The 17,852-nt window shown below is 45.2% G+C and overlaps 1 protein-coding gene across 4 annotated transcripts in view; it reads right to left on the reverse strand.

Annotated features, from left to right (window-relative positions):
* Positions 1-1,909: 1,909 nt before the first annotated feature.
* Positions 1,910-17,852, reverse strand: part of gpr185b (G protein-coupled receptor 185 b) — a 32,746-nt gene continuing 16,803 nt past the window's right edge. For 2 of the 4 annotated variants that reach the window (XM_054800641.1, XM_054800639.1), the window contains exons 4-6: positions 12,849-17,027; positions 7,793-10,960; positions 1,910-6,745 (exon numbers count right to left, since the gene is read on the reverse strand). In XM_054800641.1, coding sequence (XP_054656616.1) covers positions 5,682-6,743 — 1,062 coding nt within the window. In that variant the 5' untranslated portion in view covers positions 6,744-6,745; positions 7,793-10,960; positions 12,849-17,027 and the 3' untranslated portion in view covers positions 1,910-5,681. Of the gene's footprint in view, positions 6,746-7,167; positions 7,484-7,792; positions 10,961-12,848; positions 17,028-17,852 lie in introns of those variants that run through there. The other 2 variants (XM_054800640.1, XM_054800638.1) reach the window with 2 other exon arrangements.

Here is a 17,852-nt window from a genome sequence, read left to right on the forward strand (position 1 = left end):
GCGGGAAGGAAGGAAGGAAGGAAGGAGGGAGGGAGGGAGGGAGGGAGAGATACACAGGTGGTGCTTGATGTAAAGGAATTGAAGATGCCTGTGGCCACACGGTGGTGCTCTTCTTGTTCACCGCCTGGAGCTTTGATGAGACACCTCATGCGCCTTGTGGTGAATGAACAGTAATACGCACGTGACAAAAATCGATCATCTCCCTCACCTAATCGCTCCACTTGCTTTGCTTTAGAAGTTGCGCCGTTTTGGTGACATCATGAAGGGGAAAAACCTCCTTCCTCGCGGGTACGATAGTGCTTCATGTTTCATCCTTGTATGTGATGTATGGCATCTGCTACCATGGACGAGTGCAGAGGTACGGCTGATATCAAAAGTGGGTAAAGTAACAACAGCGCTTGTTGGAGACACACTGTTGTGTTCTCAGTAGGGCTTACTAACGTCCAACGTCAAGGCTAGACTTTGCCCAACACACTCCCAATACGATACTGAGGGACTTGTTAAATAAATCCATCAACATGGGACCTTTTAGCTGCGTGACCTTTCACCTGTATAACATGCAGTGACTCCTCCACAAAAAGGACACACTCACCGTCCTGACTTGACTCATTTTATTTCCCTTTAGTGTTTTTTTTCTGTTCCAAATGTTCTTTCCCCCCCCCCCCCCCCCCCCGGTTATGTACAATAATAAAATAAATCTCTTTCAGGTTTTACATTCGACATTTACAAGTGCAAGGTGTAGCATAACTCTCTCTCATAAAGTGCATTTTCTTTTCTTTTTTTTTTTTTTAACCACAAGATGATCACAAGAGAGGAAACGAAGAAAGTCAGTATCCTCACACACGCACGCGCGCGCACACACACACACACACACACACACACGCAGGTATAACAAGATGGATGCATAAAACAACATATTTCTCAATGAAGGCCATACTTGGTCCACATATTAGCTCTGTCGTGGTTTTTTCTGGATTGATACATCTCAAACGTCCCGGCCGCTGCCCCCGGACCCCCAGTTTGGAAACCTGCATGTAAATGCGCAAAACAAAAGTGGGAGACCTTTTAAAATGGCAAAACATGGGCATAAGTTAATGTGAAGGAAAATGGCCTCCTTTTTTGTCTGCTTTCAGGCTAACTATTTTTAGCCTGACCGACTTGCCTTCCAGGCCAAGGGAAGGATGGAATGAGACGTACGGAATGATGAAGGATGAAAGTGGACGTCTTTGAAACGACCCGCTCTCTCCTTCTTTCTCTCTCTCAGACAAAGATGGCCGAAATCTGAAGCCGTGACGCACAAGGCTGCTGACGTTTTGTGTATGTTTCTCCCCCCTCACCCCCAAAAAACCCCCCCAGCTATCGCATGTCAAGCTGAGAATTGATCACCGTCTATTTTGGCTCTTTTGCCCAGCCGAGCGATCAATAACAGCAAGGTCAAGTGCTGGTCCGCTCTTTGCTCCATTGCTTCTGCCTGTTTACAGCGGCCTACATAAGCAAATCAAAGTAAGACACTAGAGAGTTGGAAAATATGGCACTTTCTCAGCATAATTTGTCCCAAAAGCAAGAAATAAAAAACAAAAACGAGAGGAAGAGGAAGAACAGTGAAGAAGAGGAATAGATACATTGATGACTCATGCCCTGATGAAACGTTACAAAAATAGACATTTCTGTACAGCTTTGCATAAGAAAAATAACACACTCACTTACTTATTTATATGTAAAAAAACAACAAATTATCCTGTATAGCATCTACCACCCCTTCTCAATGCGTGTGTGTTTACAGTGAGATTTGGTTGCAATATGGTTCATTACAATTGTCTGTGATTACACACACACACACACACACACACACACACACGAGCACACAGTGAGTGGTCGCTCCACTCCTACCACAGGAATGCTTAGTGTCATATTCACAGGTGAGAATTAGTCAGCGGAATTTAAAAAAAAAAAAAAAAAAAAAAAACAATCAGTCATGCCAGATGGGACCGTTTTTAAATTTGATTACATTTTCTCTCTCAAATGTCGCCAAATGTGTTCTTTGTCACGCTCCCTCCAGCCACCAAGCTAACCTCAACAGTGGACAATACGTTTTTTCTTAAATGACAACAGTGAGCAGGCTAGGTAGCTTCCTGTGTAAGTGTAAGTTCATTGAGAGCACTTAGCGAGCACTTGGCAAGCTAGCCTCCTGCGTAGGTGTATTTCAATTAGAAAAGTTAGCGCGTGAGTTCGCTTGCTGTGTCGGTGTAGTTCATTTGAACATTAGCTTGCTCTTCAAGTGCAGCTCACTGAGAACTGTTAGCTTCCTGTGCGGGTGTATTTCATTTGGAACAGTTAGCGTTCTACAGTAGTTGACTTCCTGTTTAAGTGTAGCTCAGTGAGAACGGTTAGCCAGCTAGTTAGCTCATGTATTTCAATTAGAACAGTTACAGTTAATGACCTTCCTGTTTAAGTGAAGTTTGTAGATATCCATTTTGTTTAGCTTAGGTGTTCCCAGTTGTTTGGAAAGATAGTTAGCTTAGTACACAGGGCTCCAGACTGCGACTAAATGGTCGCATTTTGCAACTAAAATATGAGACATCGCAAGTAAATTCCTCATCTCCTCGCGCGTGTGCGACCAGATAAAAGTACGCCCATTTGACAAGGGAGAATTGTTACTGTGAGAGTGAAAAACAGTCTGTAAAATGTGGAGTCAACTGACGACAGCTTGTCACAGTCTAAGCCTTTCGATGCCAAAGTGTGTGATCGCTCATGTTTCAATCGCATTTGTTCGACTTTGTTTACACATTTTGCCTGGCTCTCACTTTCTTCTGAGTTATCCGCCTAGCCTCCGGTCCACCGACTCCAAATGTGACTTCTTTTTTTTTATTTTTAACCACTGAGACGTCTTTGTCTTTGAAACAAATAAACAAATAAGCAATGCGGTCTGTTCGGACCTCGTTTTGGCCTCGTGGCTGTCACGTTCATGGGGTACGTGCTAACTTACTTTTTTAAAGTGTCATTTAACAACCGAGCTGTCTGCTCTTGCTCTCTCCGCTCTGATTTTGAGTAGCTCACCAAAGAATATTTGCTTCAACTCTTAGTACATCTCTTCCATTCATGCATTACGTCTGTTTTTAATGACCACAAAATAGCATAAAGACGTTGAGCACACTGTTTGAGTGGAGATGTGCTTTGCAAATAAAGTACAATTGAAATGTTGGCAGTCACATAAAACACAAATAGCTTCTTTTTATCACAGTAGCTATCATAAACCGAACACTCACTTTATACTGTTTTATATTTCTGTGAGAAATAGATTTAAATCCTTATTTTATTCTGTTAATTGTGGTATTTTCGTACAAGAAATATATATTATTGAACAATTAATTTCCCGTGTATTGGTATTACTCTAAAACAGGCATCAGATTACACAATTAAAGGCAAAAAAAACCTCCCAAAACAGGCGCGCTGGTTGGCCCTGCCAACAAGGTGTCCCTTATTTATTTTTGCAGATGTTGGCAACCCTACCAGTTAATTTGCCGATTTTATTGTGTTATTACTCAATATTTTTTTGCTGCTGACAAACTTCTGCACCACACCTCAGCCCAGTAGTCGGCAGTAACAGGCAATAGACATGAACTCCTAGAGAGGGAGAAAGGACACAAACACCAAAGAAGAAGGGCCAGTGTGTGTGAACTGTTTACTTTCCAAGGCGATTTCGGTGCACGCTCCCTAAATTTTCCCCCAAAAAAAGTTAGTCTGGAGCCCTGGTACGTATACTTTGATAATATTCTCCACAGCGCGTCCCATCTAACATGTCCGACTGCAGCTTGGCTAAGCTTAACATCCGATCACTGGTGCTCATCATGATTCTCCTTCTGTCGGCCTCTCTGGATTGAATGGAACGAAGTTTAGTATAAAAAAATAACCTAGGTCTATTTCACTGTGTGACTAATGCACAAATGTCGTCTCATGCTTTTGCAGTGAGCCAAAAGAGAGAGAATGACACAAACCCACTTCAGCATTTGAGTCACAGTGACATTATGTTCAACTCATGTTGGGGGGGGGGGGTTTCTCCGTATTTTGGACTGCTTGGAGATCAAATAATATGAAAATAAGATTGTCCTGCCCAGGATCAAATCTGCTTTTTAAATCCTTTACATTATTGCAAATAAGCATTACTTTTGTTCCAGTGAGGCCACGAACAGAACAAGACAGCAGAGATTCAACAAAGAGGCTCTTCATTGACAACTTTAGGATGAGCCGGGACTCTCACTCTTGTTATTTGGTAAAAAGCGTTAAAATGATTCCCTGTCAAACAACCTGCTTTATTTATGTGTTTTATTTGTGAAGTAAGTCACCAATCATTTTCCCAAAGCCATCGTCATCACGTCCTTGCGCCATTGTTACTATCGTCATAACGATGTTATTGTTAGCTCTGCGCGGTTCTAACCTGCACGATGACCCCGCTGCCGGTTGCATTTTCCTTCCCTTCTATGAAGACAACAAAGAGGTTCTGATGGACGATGAATGGCAAATTTCCTCGGCAGGGGTGTCACTACGCCTAATATGTCTTCTCTCTGCAAAAAACTGCAACTGCTCGGTGGTAAATTGTTGCCATTGTATTTTTATGCATTAAAAAACATGATTTGAACATGATCATGTTGATATCCTGTTCTATCCCAGCATAGGCGAATGGATAATCAGTGGGGTCTTTTAAATTAAAAGTATATGTGCATCATAAAACCCCGCCTGTTCCTGCCATGTAATCGGGAGACACCTTATCAACACCCTGTGGGAACATCTTTAATCCTCATAATGGTTGGAAGAAATCAGCGGGGGAATCTTTCCTCCTCCTAAAGGCCGCATCGTCATGCCGTCATGGAGATGCTAAAGGAGAACAGCCTAGCCTACTTTCCAGCTCTCTCTAGACCCCCCCCTCCACCCCACGAGCAGTCCCCGCCCCCGCAGCAGAGAAGCATTCCCTCCATAGCGGCGCGCTGCAGTGGTGCTGTCTTTGGTGCTGAATGCTGCTTTCGCAGTCACGGCGCAGCCGAACACGATTCCCTCACACTATTTTATAACACCCGACGTGCACCCTAGCTGGGTATCTTTTTAAGGAAGGGGGGGGGGCTCGCCTATGCGTTTAGGACGGATGCTTTCCATCTTCCTGCCTTTGGGAAAATGCTGATTGTGCTGCTGTTTTTTCTTTTTCTGGAAAAGTCCTAATGTGCTTGAAAGAAGATGTCGTAGTGAATCCAATCTATCCTCCCAGGTGATTATTCCCGCCCCCTAACTCATTAGCTCATCTGCATCAGATTAAAGGACACCGTTGTTCTTGTTTTCCCCATCAGGAGAAAACAAATTAGCTCATAAAAGATACCCAAGGTCATTCCTTGGTAGAAGTTAGCTCCACTTGAATTCCAAACCAAACCAGCATTCTGTGACCTTCGAATTGCATAAGCATGCAGTGCTTTCCCAGCAAGGTCGGGACACGTCCCTCCAAACCTTCACGAAGGTGCTACTCCTGAGAGGTAGGCCTCAAGGAGGTCCCGATGCGTCATCAGGTTTTTGCAGTGGGATCAACGCTGGCGGTTGTCCTCGTCGTCCCACCGCTGACCTCTTCCTGACGAGAGGAGCTGCCACACTCCTCGCCCCGCTGCTCTGCCAAAAGCCCCGAAGAATGCAGAGGGTCTGTGCTACACGTCGCTGGAGGCGCGGGGTCTGAGCGAAAGATTGGACGGGACGCAACCGCAGCACGCCATCCACAGCGACTTCTGGATGTCCGGGTTTCGGAACGCATAGATGATGGGGTTGATGACGGAGCAGCAGGTGGCGGGCAGCACGGTGGCGTAGGTGTATATGGCGGGGTAGCTGGAGTCGGCCACAATGGAGTACATGGCAAACGGGAGCCAGCACACCCCGAAGGCACACAGGATGGCCGACAGCGTGGAGACGCCCTTGGTGGTGGAGATGGCCACGAACTGGTGCTGCACGGCGATCTGCTGTGCATGGCGAAAGGCGATCTTGCAGATCTGCAGGTACAGCTGCATCATGAGGGCGAAAACCAGCAGGAAGGTGACGGCGAGCGCCACAGCGTTGTTTTTGGTGACGGGCCGGCAGATGCTGCACATGGACTCGTCCCGCAGGCAGTTCCAGCCGAGCGCCGGCAGCAGGCCCAGCGTGACACATGAGAGCCAGATGAAGATGACCATCACATAAGTGAAGGTGACCGTCCGTTCCGTGTGGTAGGTCAGCGCGTTGTACAGCGACAGGTAGCGGTCCACCGTGATGGCCAGGATGTTGAGAACGGACGCAGAGAAGGCCGAGATGAGCAGTCCCACTGACAGAAGAGTCACCAGCTCCAGCGAGCCATCCACCAAGTAGGTGAAGACAAAGTTCAAGATGAGGCCGAGACCAGCCAGGAGGTCGGCCACTGCCAGTGAGCCGATCAGGATGAACATGGGCGCCCGCAGAGTGGGAGTGTAGAAGAGCACGGCGATGACCAGCGCGTTCTCGCACGAAATGAGCGTTCCTGTCACGCACAGCGCTATGTCCCACGGGCTCACCTCCTGGACAGCCACGGCGGTGGTTGCCGGCAGGAGGTCCGGGGTCATCCGCACCACCGGCTCGGAGGAGGCGTTGGAGAGCTCCTCAGAGAGACCCCAGGAGGTGGATGAGCTGACGAGGTCCAGGGGGGACGAGGAGTTCAGGCTGCCACCGCTGCTCACGGCTGCTGCCGCGGCCAGCGAGAGGATCATGGCTGGAGGAAGAAAGTGGGAAGAGATGAAGGAGTTGAAAGTTGAGAAGGAGACACGGAGTGGAAGTTGGGAGGAGAACGCGTGTGATGATCAGCGTGGAGAGCGATGATGAAACACAAAATGGGGCGAGGGAGGTCAAAAGTGAGTAGGGAGGTGGCAGCAGCATGCAGAAAGGGAGGGTGTCAGCCCAAAGAAACGCTTCATCGATCCAACACAACCCTTTCATTCATTCATGCACTCACTCATTCATGAAAAGTGGGCATCACAGCACTAGAGTGGCGCATTCTCCCTTTTACTAACACACTGATCCATTCTTCCATCTTAGCCTCCACAGCAGCATTCTCGCACACTAAATAAAATGAGCCCAAAATAAACCGCAAACACGCCAAGAGAGGCTTTGATCTTCGATCCGACGCGTCCCTACCTAAAAGGTGCCACATCCCAAGCAAAATGCTCACGCTGCTCCCGGTCCAAACCATTTTCAACACATTCTATTTTTAGAGCATCTCTAAAAATGGTGCATGACGTCCTGGGGCATGGCGCGCTGCTCGATCTGCTCCCCTATTCACCGCTGCGCGTGTGCATCTTCTACAATCCCTTCCTCCTCCTCCTCCTCATCATCATCTCATCTGCTTCTGATGATGATACAGTGTGGGAATTTTTTTTTAAATGCCGCTAATTTTAGCTCAACGATCCAAAAATGACACAATGGAGCTCCATTCACAAAAAGACACCTACCAGCTAACACCCACCCCCGCCCACCCCCCACCCCCGTCTGTTCCAGAAGGTCACCACCGCCACGCACCCCCCACACATCCTTCCCATGCCCCCCACCTCAGCACATCACTGCGGTAAAAAAAAAAAAAAACGAGTGAGCCTCCAGACTCCAGCCAAGATGTGGACTGATTGAAGCAACAATAATAATAATAACAGAGGAAGAAGTGACTGATTTAGCTGCAGCGTTGCGTGAGAGGAAGAGGAGGGAGGAGTGGGAGTGGGATGGGGGACCACGCTACACTGAAGAGGAGATAGGGGAAAAACATAATTACCAGCTGGGTGTCTTCTTGTCGTCCCCTGCAGGAAAGCGGCGATGTCCTTTCTCCTCTTCTTCTTCCTCCTTCCTCCTCTTTTTTCTTCTTTATCCACGCATTCAGCCGCGCGCGCCTCGCTGCTCCGTTGTCATGGTTATATGGCTGCCTTGCTCCCGCCGCATGCACACCCTCGCGCAATCTCTAACCCCCTCCCCGCGTGTGACGTCACAGAAAGTCACCCCGCTCCCCGTGAGCAGCCGTCGTCATCGTGAATCACGCGAGGTGGTGGTTGAGGGAGTGCTCTTAACGTTTCTTGGGAGTCATTTAGGATGGATGGATATTTAATGGTGGCCATCTCACGCTCAGTGACGCACGATGGCAGAGTGGATGAGGTTCAGTGTGAAAGGGGGGCGGGGGGTGATATTGACCCTCGACATTGAGCTCCGTCCCCCCTCCCACAACCAAACATTGCATCACCAGGCTGGATGACATTTCCTAAAGGGCACCAGGAGTTGCGCGTGTCCACAGACAGTCGGACTTCATAGGTGGGGGAGCGTGGTTATGCAATGCCACACATGCACGCGCGCAGGCATGCGGGCTCTGTCAGTAGTATTATTAGGGGAGTTGGGAGATTAAAAAGTGACGATATTTCTTGTTTAGAGAAACGCTCTCTCGCGAGAACGGTGCAGCTGTTATCATTTTTAGGTTTTTGTTTCAATTTGTGGAAAAAAGTTCAGCAGTTAAAAGCATCACGCTTTAGCATGCGAAGTTGTAAAACATTTCAAAATGTACCTGCAATCTTTTGTGACTCAGTTAAATAAAGAAGTCCTATTTGTGATTATAGTTTTCTTAAAAGTAATGTTAAAATATCGTCTCATTCTCGTGAACCCAAAATATCTTGGATCGGGTGGGTGTATCGTGATACCACTAACTATTATTATTAAAACTTTTAATAAGTAAGTACATTTTAATTATGTTAAACTTCTGTTGTTAATTGTAAAGACAATTCAAATTAAAAGTGAACGCCACAGAAGGAAAACATGATAGTTCATAGCATGTCATGCAATATTGAAATTGATCTAAAACACTGTCTTCTTTGGCTAATTGTTGACACACCAAAACTGGTTTGAAGCCTGAAACTGCAAACGTTACAGTCAACGTTACAAATATACAGTTGTGAAAAAATGTTAACGCCATGGGTTGTCCTCATTTTGTCACATAAATGTGAATTAGATTTGTGGCGCGCCCTATGGGTTGTGGTGAAAATGCTTTGGAAAACATGCTGGGGTGTACTGTGTGCAGTGAGCTGTGACATGCAGTCAGGGGAGACAGGTGAGGCACAGCCTCAAAATAAAAATTGCTCAATTTGCTCATTTCCTGAGCCTGAGGATGCCGCGAGCATCCCTGGCTGCCATCACACATAGCGCCTGCCAGTTTGTGTTTGTCAGTTTCTGTTTGTCAGCACGTCGCCAACAATATAATGCAGAAAAATGAATGATACACCGGGACTTTCTACAGCCCGTGTAAAGTCTTTAATGTAAGTGTGACATCATTATTCTTGCTACTCGGACAATGAAATAGAATAATTAAAAAAAAGAATAAAAATAAGATAGAAATGTCATTCGGGAGGCACTTGCGGTACCGCTGCATCCTGAAAGGGTGGGGGCGTGCATGAGCTGGAAGGTGCTTGTCACCGACATTCTTCCACAGAGGAAAAGCCGCGTTTTTTTGTTGTTTTATAGCAGCAGCGCTAGCGAACAGAAAGTCAAACGAATTCAAGATATTTTTATGCTCTGAATGAATGAATTCATTTGACTGCCAAGATGGAGAATTTTTACGTAAACTCACCAGGATGTGATCAGACCTTTACTGCAAAGTATCAGAAATTTTCCTGGAGAAAGAAAGGTTGCGTGTACTTCATATACAGATAAAAGCTAAGTCCCTGTCCGAGTTCTGCCCCCCCACTTGCTGGCGCTGCCTCTGTGGGGCGAGGCTTACTGAGTGGTGGGAAGCAAGCCCCCATCTTTCATACATACTCAGTGACAAATACATACAGACACACATATACGCAGGTACACATACGTGCATACATGCTCACGTCCATCTAGATCAACATTACTATTTGCCCTGTTGGCTGGACAAGACAGGTTAAAAACAAAATGGATCAAGACAGTGTCAGAGACACACCTGTCAACCCTCCCGAATGTATTTTGCCCTTCTTTCCCAGCGCCCTCCCGAGATAATCCATGCACCTCACAGATGTGGTTTATTAAGGTGCTGATTAGATTGCATGACTATTGCACAGGTGTGCCTAAGGCAACTCCAAAATGCGCAGTTTTATCACAGCATAATGCCACAGATCGGCTTGCTTGCTGATTGCAGGAATGTCCACCAGTGTTGCCCTTCAATTGAATGTTCATTTTTCTACCATAAGCCGCCTCCAAAGACATTGCAGAGATTTGGGCAGCACATCCAAGCAGCTTCACTATTAGAAACCATCTCAGGGAAGCTCTTCTGTATGCTCGTCTTCCTCTGCAGCTCGTCATTGTAACCAACTTGAGTCGGCCAACGCTCACATTCATGTAAGGACGTGTTCACAGATGAATAGCGTTTTTCACTACAGAAAGCAGGTGGCAGACAGTGTGTATGGCGTTGTGTGGGTGAGCAGTTTGCTGATGTCAGTGTTGTTGGTCCCGTGGTTGCGGTGTGGTTATGGTGTGGTCAGGCATATGTTATGGACAGTGAACACAGGTGCATTTTATTTTTATGGCATTTTGAATGCACAGATACTCTGACAAGATCATGAGGCCCATTGTTGTGCCATTCATCCAAGACAACCACCTCATGTTTTAGGATGATAATTCACGGCCCCATGGAGCTGCAAACATCCCAGTTGAACGCGCCCTCGCCGGACATGTCACCCATTGATCGTGTTTGGGATGCTCTGGATTGGCACATACAACAGCGTGTTCAGGTTCCTGCAAATATCCAGCGACTTTGCACAGCCACTGAAGAGGAGTGGACCAACATTCCACAGGCCACAATCAATAACCTGATGAACTTGGTAGGAAGGCGATGTGCTGCACTGCGTGAGGCAAATGGTGGTCACACCAGATACTGACTGCTGCTAATAACGCTGTCTAATCGCCATCTTGATATGCCACATCTGTGAGGTGGATGTATTATCTAGGGAAAAGAGAAGTGCTCACTAACACTGATTTAGACAGATTTGTGAACAATGTTTTTGTACATTGAAGTTTTAGATCTTCAGCTAATGGAAATGGGAGCAAAAACAAAAGCGTCGATTGTATCTTACCACCACCTGCGTGTGGAGTGAATGAATAATGGGTTTCACTGCATAAAAATAATTATACTGTATATACAATGGTGTAAAAAGTGTTTGCCCCCTCCCTGATTTCTTTTTTTTTTTTGCACGTTTGTCACACTTAAATGTTTCAGATCAAACAAATTTAAATATTAGTCAATGACAACACAACTGAACACAAAATGCAGTTTTTAAAAGAAACGTTATTATTAAGGGAGAAAAAAAATCCAAACCTTCATGGTCCTGTGTGAAAAATTGCCTCCCCCGCCCCATCTCTAACTGAGATTAATTGAGATCTTTGATTTTGAAAAAGGTTATAAAGCCATTTCTAAAGCTTTCGGACTTCAGCGAGCCACAGTGAGAGCCATTATCCACGAATGGCGAAAACATGGAACAGTGGTGAACCTTCTCAGGGGTGGCCGGTCAACCAAAATTAGCCCAAGAGCACAGTGACGACTCATCCAAGATGTCACAAAAGACCCCACAACAACATCCAAAGAACTGCAGGCCTCATTTGCCTCAGTTAAGGTCAGTGTTCATGACGCCACCATAAGAAAGACACTGGGCAAAAACAGCCTGCATGGCAGAGCTCCAAGACGAAAACCACTGCTGAACAAAAAGAACATTAAGGCTCGTCTCAATTTTGCCAGAAAACATCTTGATGATCCCCAAGACCTTTGGGAAAATACTCTGTGGTCTGACAAGACAAAAGTTGAACTTTTTGGAAGGTGTGTGTCCCATTACATCTGGAGTAAAAGTAAGGCCGCATTTCAGAAAAAGAACATCATACCAACAGTAAAATATGGTGGTGGTAGTGTGATGGCCTGGGGTTGTTTTGCTGCTTCAGGACCTGGAAGACTTGCTGTGATAAAAGGAACAGTGAATTTTGCTGTCTACCAAAAAATCCTGAAGTAGAATGTCCGGCCATCTGTTTGTGACCTCAAGCTGAAACCAACTTGGGTTGTGCAGCAGGACAATGATCCAAAACACACCAGCAAGTCCACCTCTGAATGGCTGAAGAAAAACAAAATGAAGTCTTTGGAGTGGCCTAATGACCTTTATAAAGGTGGTTCATCCTCAAAAGCCTTCCAATGTGGCTGAATTACAACAATTCTGCAAAGATGAGTGGGCCAAAATTCCTCCACAGCGCTGTAAGAGACTCATTGCAAGTTATTGCAAACGCTTGGTCGCAGTTGTTGCTGCTAAGCGTGGCCCAACCAGTTATTAGGTTTAAGGGGCAATCACTTTTTCACACAGGGCCATGTTGGTTTGGATTTTTTTTTCTCCCTTTAGTAATAAAAAGTTTCATTTAAAAACTGCATTTTGTGTTCATTTGTGTTGTCATTGACTCATTTTTACATTTGTCTGATGATCTGAAACATTTAAGTGGGACAAACATGCAAAAAAAGGAGAAATCAGGACAGTGGCAAACACTTTTTCACAGCACTGTAATTTCACAGCATATAAATCCATTCCATTTTCCTACTATTATTAGTAGGACAGTTTAAGAATAGACTCATAATTGCTAACCAAAGCATTTGTGTGTTTGATACTCGGGCTCTACTCCCTATTTTTACACAGCTTCAGAGTGAATCATCCCACATAATTAGCATACAGATGCACTATGTGTGTGTGTGTGCGTGTGTGTTTTCATTGACGACTCCATTCATCTTTTCCAGCAAAGCGTCATGGGTAATTGAGAGCTGTTACATCAGTGAACTGTTTTGCTTCAAAGCTGGCTTGACTCACTTGCCATGCAGTCAGTCTTGTGGTCTTCTGCATTCTGCATACCACCCACCCTCTATCTCTCTCGCACACACACTTGGCTGTCTTTTATGACAAGGCACACCAAAGTCAAGCTGTATTATATCACGGATGAATTTCCATCATCGTCGGCGTTCTCCAGAATGACTTTGAATGTCTTCTCTGCAAAAATGGATCCAAATCTCCCATGTTGCATAAAGGCAGGGGAAAATCTCGCAATGTGGATGACTTAATATTTCACTCACATCCCATCATTTCCTCGTTTAAATTTCTCTCTGAAAGGCAAAGGACTGGAATGTTAAGGCTGAATCATGCTTGAGTGTCACAGCGTCCGCGTAAGCAAAGCCGGCTGGCTCCTCCCCCTCCAAACCCTTTGTTGGAGCTTGACTTGCACCTTCAAAAAAATCTAACCTTATGACACAGACACGGACTGCAAAGCTGTGATTTGGTGGTCTTATTTTAGTACATTATTTTCGGTTTTGCCTCCCGTGAAAGCCCCCAAAAGTCCTCCCAAACAAAAGAGTGTCGCAGCGAAGAAATATGAAAGACACTCGTCCCTTGCAATATCGCGGTTATATTATCGCTCCATCTCGGTTTTTCAAAGCAAAAATGAATGAATTAATAAATGGTCCCTGTTTCGTGGTCTATGGCGTATTTTTAGTCAAAAAATATTGAAAGACAAAGGTCTTCTGGCCCCTAGGCGTCAGTAATGTTCCATTATTGAGCCATAACATCAGAGTCTTATTACCGTCACACTGCAGGGAGTCAGCAATGGTATGTCAGTTTTAGACCCTTTAAGTTTAGACTACAGTAAATAAATTGGAGGCTAACTTATTAGCTTACTAGCTTGCTTGATCCCGTAGCCTGTACATTACAGTTGAGCAAAGTTGTGTAAACAAAAACATAATAGGAGTGCAATGGTGACTATAGGGGTGTTATTTCATGTCTACAGGGCTCTAATAATGGTAAAGATTGTATTTAGAAAGTTTTCAATGTTCTAACTACGAACATATTCCATTTATTAATATTGAATCTAACTTCACAGATATTCACTTATCGCGGAACCAACTGACCGTGATAAACGAGGGATGCCTGTATGCAAAAATGAGCAGCTGTATGAACATGATGTAAATACGAGTGGTTTTGCAAGAACATGTACAGTAAAAGTGATTGATGTTCCAGCGCCAACAGTCGTATTGTTCTCTGCTACTAGAGCCACTTTTAGGAAAACATCACCCCTAGCGTTTTAGTGGGGAGTTGCTCGTTACACGCTCGGCTACCGCTGAAGAGTTATAACAGGATCAAGATGCCGTTAAAAGGGCCACCGTAGGGACTACACTGTAGCATAATTCAGCCTTTAATATTTAAGGTCCACTGGTCACACTTTACAATCAGCTACACAAAAATACACCAGTTACTGACAAACCAATGAAGAACTAATGAAGAACTAATAAGCAACTAATGGCCAAATGGTTCTTCATCGCCCGAAAGTAAAACCTAACTGCATTTTCCAGACAGAATGCAACTATAGCACTTAGTGCGGATTGGCATGGAGTGGACGATGGCTCAGTGTTTTAATAGGAGTGCCCTTGTTGTTGCACCTGTCAGAGCCCTCGCAGGTGCAAGCGTTTTGCCACGGCAAAGTGCTGCATCACTGCATTCATTTTCCTGACGCTCTCAGTGGTGACTCATCCCTCTCCCTGCATCATTTACACGGTGCGACAAACTTCCGCTCCGCTTGTCGCCGGGATGAAGGCTTAGAAGCTTTATGATTTAAGAAAGGTGTTTTTTCCAGGCCTCCGTCGGCTTTCTCAGCATCACTGTCGGTGCCCGAGCAATCGGCTCGTTAGCGGCGACCCTGGGGAGCCATAGCTTGCCTTTGATTAAAGGTCGCTGTGAAAGGTCAAAAGGGAGGTGCTGGGGACAAATTGACAGACCAAAGGCAGATTGTTCTCCTGATGGAAATGTACATTTCTGCACCGTCAAACAAAGGCAACTTTGATGAGGCTATGATCATCATGTGCCTGTCTGTAAAGTACAACACACCCTCTGGATCCGCGCTTGGATCTGTCCCCCCCTCACCTCCACGCCATTTTGTCACTTTTCAGCAGTCACCTCACTGGATTGGAGGTCCAGGGCTCTCAATGGCCAGATGCAACCCAGTCATAGCGGCTCTTTTCTGGGCAGCTCTGGTCCTCGTACCTGCCTAGTTTGTGATGTCTAGCTGGGTAACTTGGTCCATGTTTACCCACGCTTGCATTTAGCATTTTGAGTGCATAAGTGCATTCCAATGAGAAGTGCGGAAAACTGCAGTACAGTCAGTACTCGGATATTGCACTCAACACGCCCCAATAGTATGCCGCAATGGAGCCTAACCACCCTCCTCGCCATCTTGACTACATAGCGGAAGGGGAGGGACTTAACTCCCGGTTGAAATTCACAAGTACAAAGGAGAGAAGAACCTTTGCAACTGTCATTTGGCAGATGAACACAATCTCCTCGCCAATTATTAAAACACTGGCGGGCAAGCACTCATGGAGTGACAGTGAGGACGGCCAATCACAAGCCAACTGATGAGCTGGTCGGTGGTCCAAAGGGAAACTGACACAAAACTGCGTGAACTGGTGTCGGATCCCAGAATGCAGAGGAGACACAGTCCGATGTATAACAAAAAATGTTTCAAGACAAAAGGAGTCCTTACAACGGAGCATAAATACATAAAACAAAAATAGGATAATAATGTGACTGATGGTGAGGACAATAAAGAGTGCATTTCAGGCGTGTTTATGCACACATGCTCGTAGAGTTGAGTTTTACCATTGGTTAACTGTGCTCAAGCCTTCTTTATAAAAGGGCACCAGAATGAAGCCAAAAACACACTTCTTCAAGATTCCACGATTGTCGCACCCAGAGAGGGATCGAGCTATCGGTACGCTACCAAGCTGGACGGGGTTGTCTTGCTGTCGCCAGGGTGTTTGGAGTCCACCGCTCTACCATTGCTTGTCTTGCTGAGCGATACCACGCCACTGGTTCCTCTAACGGCCGCCCTCGTACTGGTCGCCCCCGTGTAACGACCGCTGCACAAGACCGCGCCAACCTGCTGGGACATCTCTGTGACAGGTTCCGGCCTGCCACCAGGTCCGCAGCCGAGACCATTGGGACACACCACAGGCCAGTGTTGTGAACTATTGACAGTATAATGCAATTCCTGTAACTTTTGGTTTGGGGGGTGCTCTATCGTTTGGTTGTGTTATTGGACTTGAAAATGTGTAAACGCCGCATGAGTTGGCCTGAGGATTACAAATGGATATAGGGTTCATATAAAACTGGCAGATCTCACAAATAAAATTATTCTGCCCCCCAAAAACTCCCAAAACTGAGTGCTGCGTTTCTTTTTTCCTTGAGTGTATATTGACAAGTTAGGCTCCCTGATGTTAACTCTTCTAGGAGCTGAAAGGAAAAAAATAAACATGAGACAGACAGGCAAAACCAAAAAAGACATTGCAATGTCTGCAAAAGCGCCTGCACAGGAAACTAAACAAACAGGAAGTCTTCAGCACACAAATGTTTTTAAGAATTGGACACATGCAGTCCAGATGGTGTAATATATTGGACAAAAGTGTTGGGATATAGCACCGAAGGGTTTGGATTAGAGTCCTTAGTTGCCCCCTGAATCATAGGGGCATATACAATCAAGTAACATATACAAGTAGATTTCAGAATAACTGTTTGCATTGATGTTTATCGACTAAGTGCCTTAATATAAGTAGAGTATAAATATAACTGTTTTATGATTAACTGAGTGAATGGTTACAAGTAGTTTATAGAAATATTGCTTTATTAAATAATTAGCTGGGTAGATTAACTGTTTAAGTGTGTCAAAGCTTAACTTGTAAAAGTAGTGAGAGTTCACACATAGTGAAGGCCAGCCGGGACCAGCAGCCAGATAGGGAAGCGAAAAGAATGTCTTGGTTATGCTAGCTAAGTGTAAACAACTCAGCGACTCTCACCTGCTGGCGTCACACAACCTTGTCAAAGAATCCAGGAGAAAGTTATCTTTGGAGAGACTGGCGCCAATGGCCTGAGGAAAACATTTAGAAAACGGCAGAGGGGACCATCGATCGAGACCTGGTTCTCTTCCTTTGGAGAGGAGGCGGACGGCGTCTATGGGAAGAAAAATCAGTCTGGAGCTTCTTAAACTGTTGAGATATTCTGTCTGATTTATTCTCAATACAATTCTTAATCTGGTGTGTGAGTCTTCTTTTCTTCTCATAACTGGACATTAACGAACACATAAGGGGGAGGTGAAGTCGGCTTAATTAATTTTCTAAAGTGGTCCTTTGACCTTTAGTATGTAGAATTTCATCTCCAACAAACTGTACTATAAATGTGTGTTCTGTATGATTCCAATTGTTTTTAACATTTTTTTTTTACGTAAATATAGTTGAATTTGCCTATCAAATACAGGGCAGAAACCAAAGTTAAGGCCTGGGTGTCTCTTGCCATCTTAGTGTGCAAGCTCGAGTTACCATCTGAGTGCACTCTGAGATGGATCTGCCAGTTAGTGTTTGTCAACATGTCGCCAATAATATAATGTTGCAATATTTATTATCTACCATGACTTTCTACAGCCCCTGTGATGTCTTTAATGTAAGTGTGACATTACGGTTCTTGCCAGTCGGACAATAAAATACACAGGAATGTCATACGTGAGACAAGTACACCCATCATCCTGAAAAGGAGCCGTGTGTGACTTGGAAGGTGCTTGTCACTGTTGTTCTTCCATTGAGGAAAAGCCAGCATTTCTTTCTAGCAGTGCCAGCTAGAGCTAGATTTACAGGCGAGTCAAATGCAAGATATTGTTATGCTCTTCTGAATGAATGACTGAATTAATTTGACTGCCAAGATGAAGGATTATAAAACCAAGGGCCTCACACATAAATTCTGGTATGTTGGGCTAGTGTAAGTGGTCTGATCCGCTCTCCAGAA

The sequence above is a fragment of the Dunckerocampus dactyliophorus genome, chromosome 15, assembly GCF_027744805.1.
Source record: "Dunckerocampus dactyliophorus isolate RoL2022-P2 chromosome 15, RoL_Ddac_1.1, whole genome shotgun sequence".
NCBI classification, from domain to species: Eukaryota; Metazoa; Chordata; class Actinopteri; order Syngnathiformes; family Syngnathidae; genus Dunckerocampus; species Dunckerocampus dactyliophorus.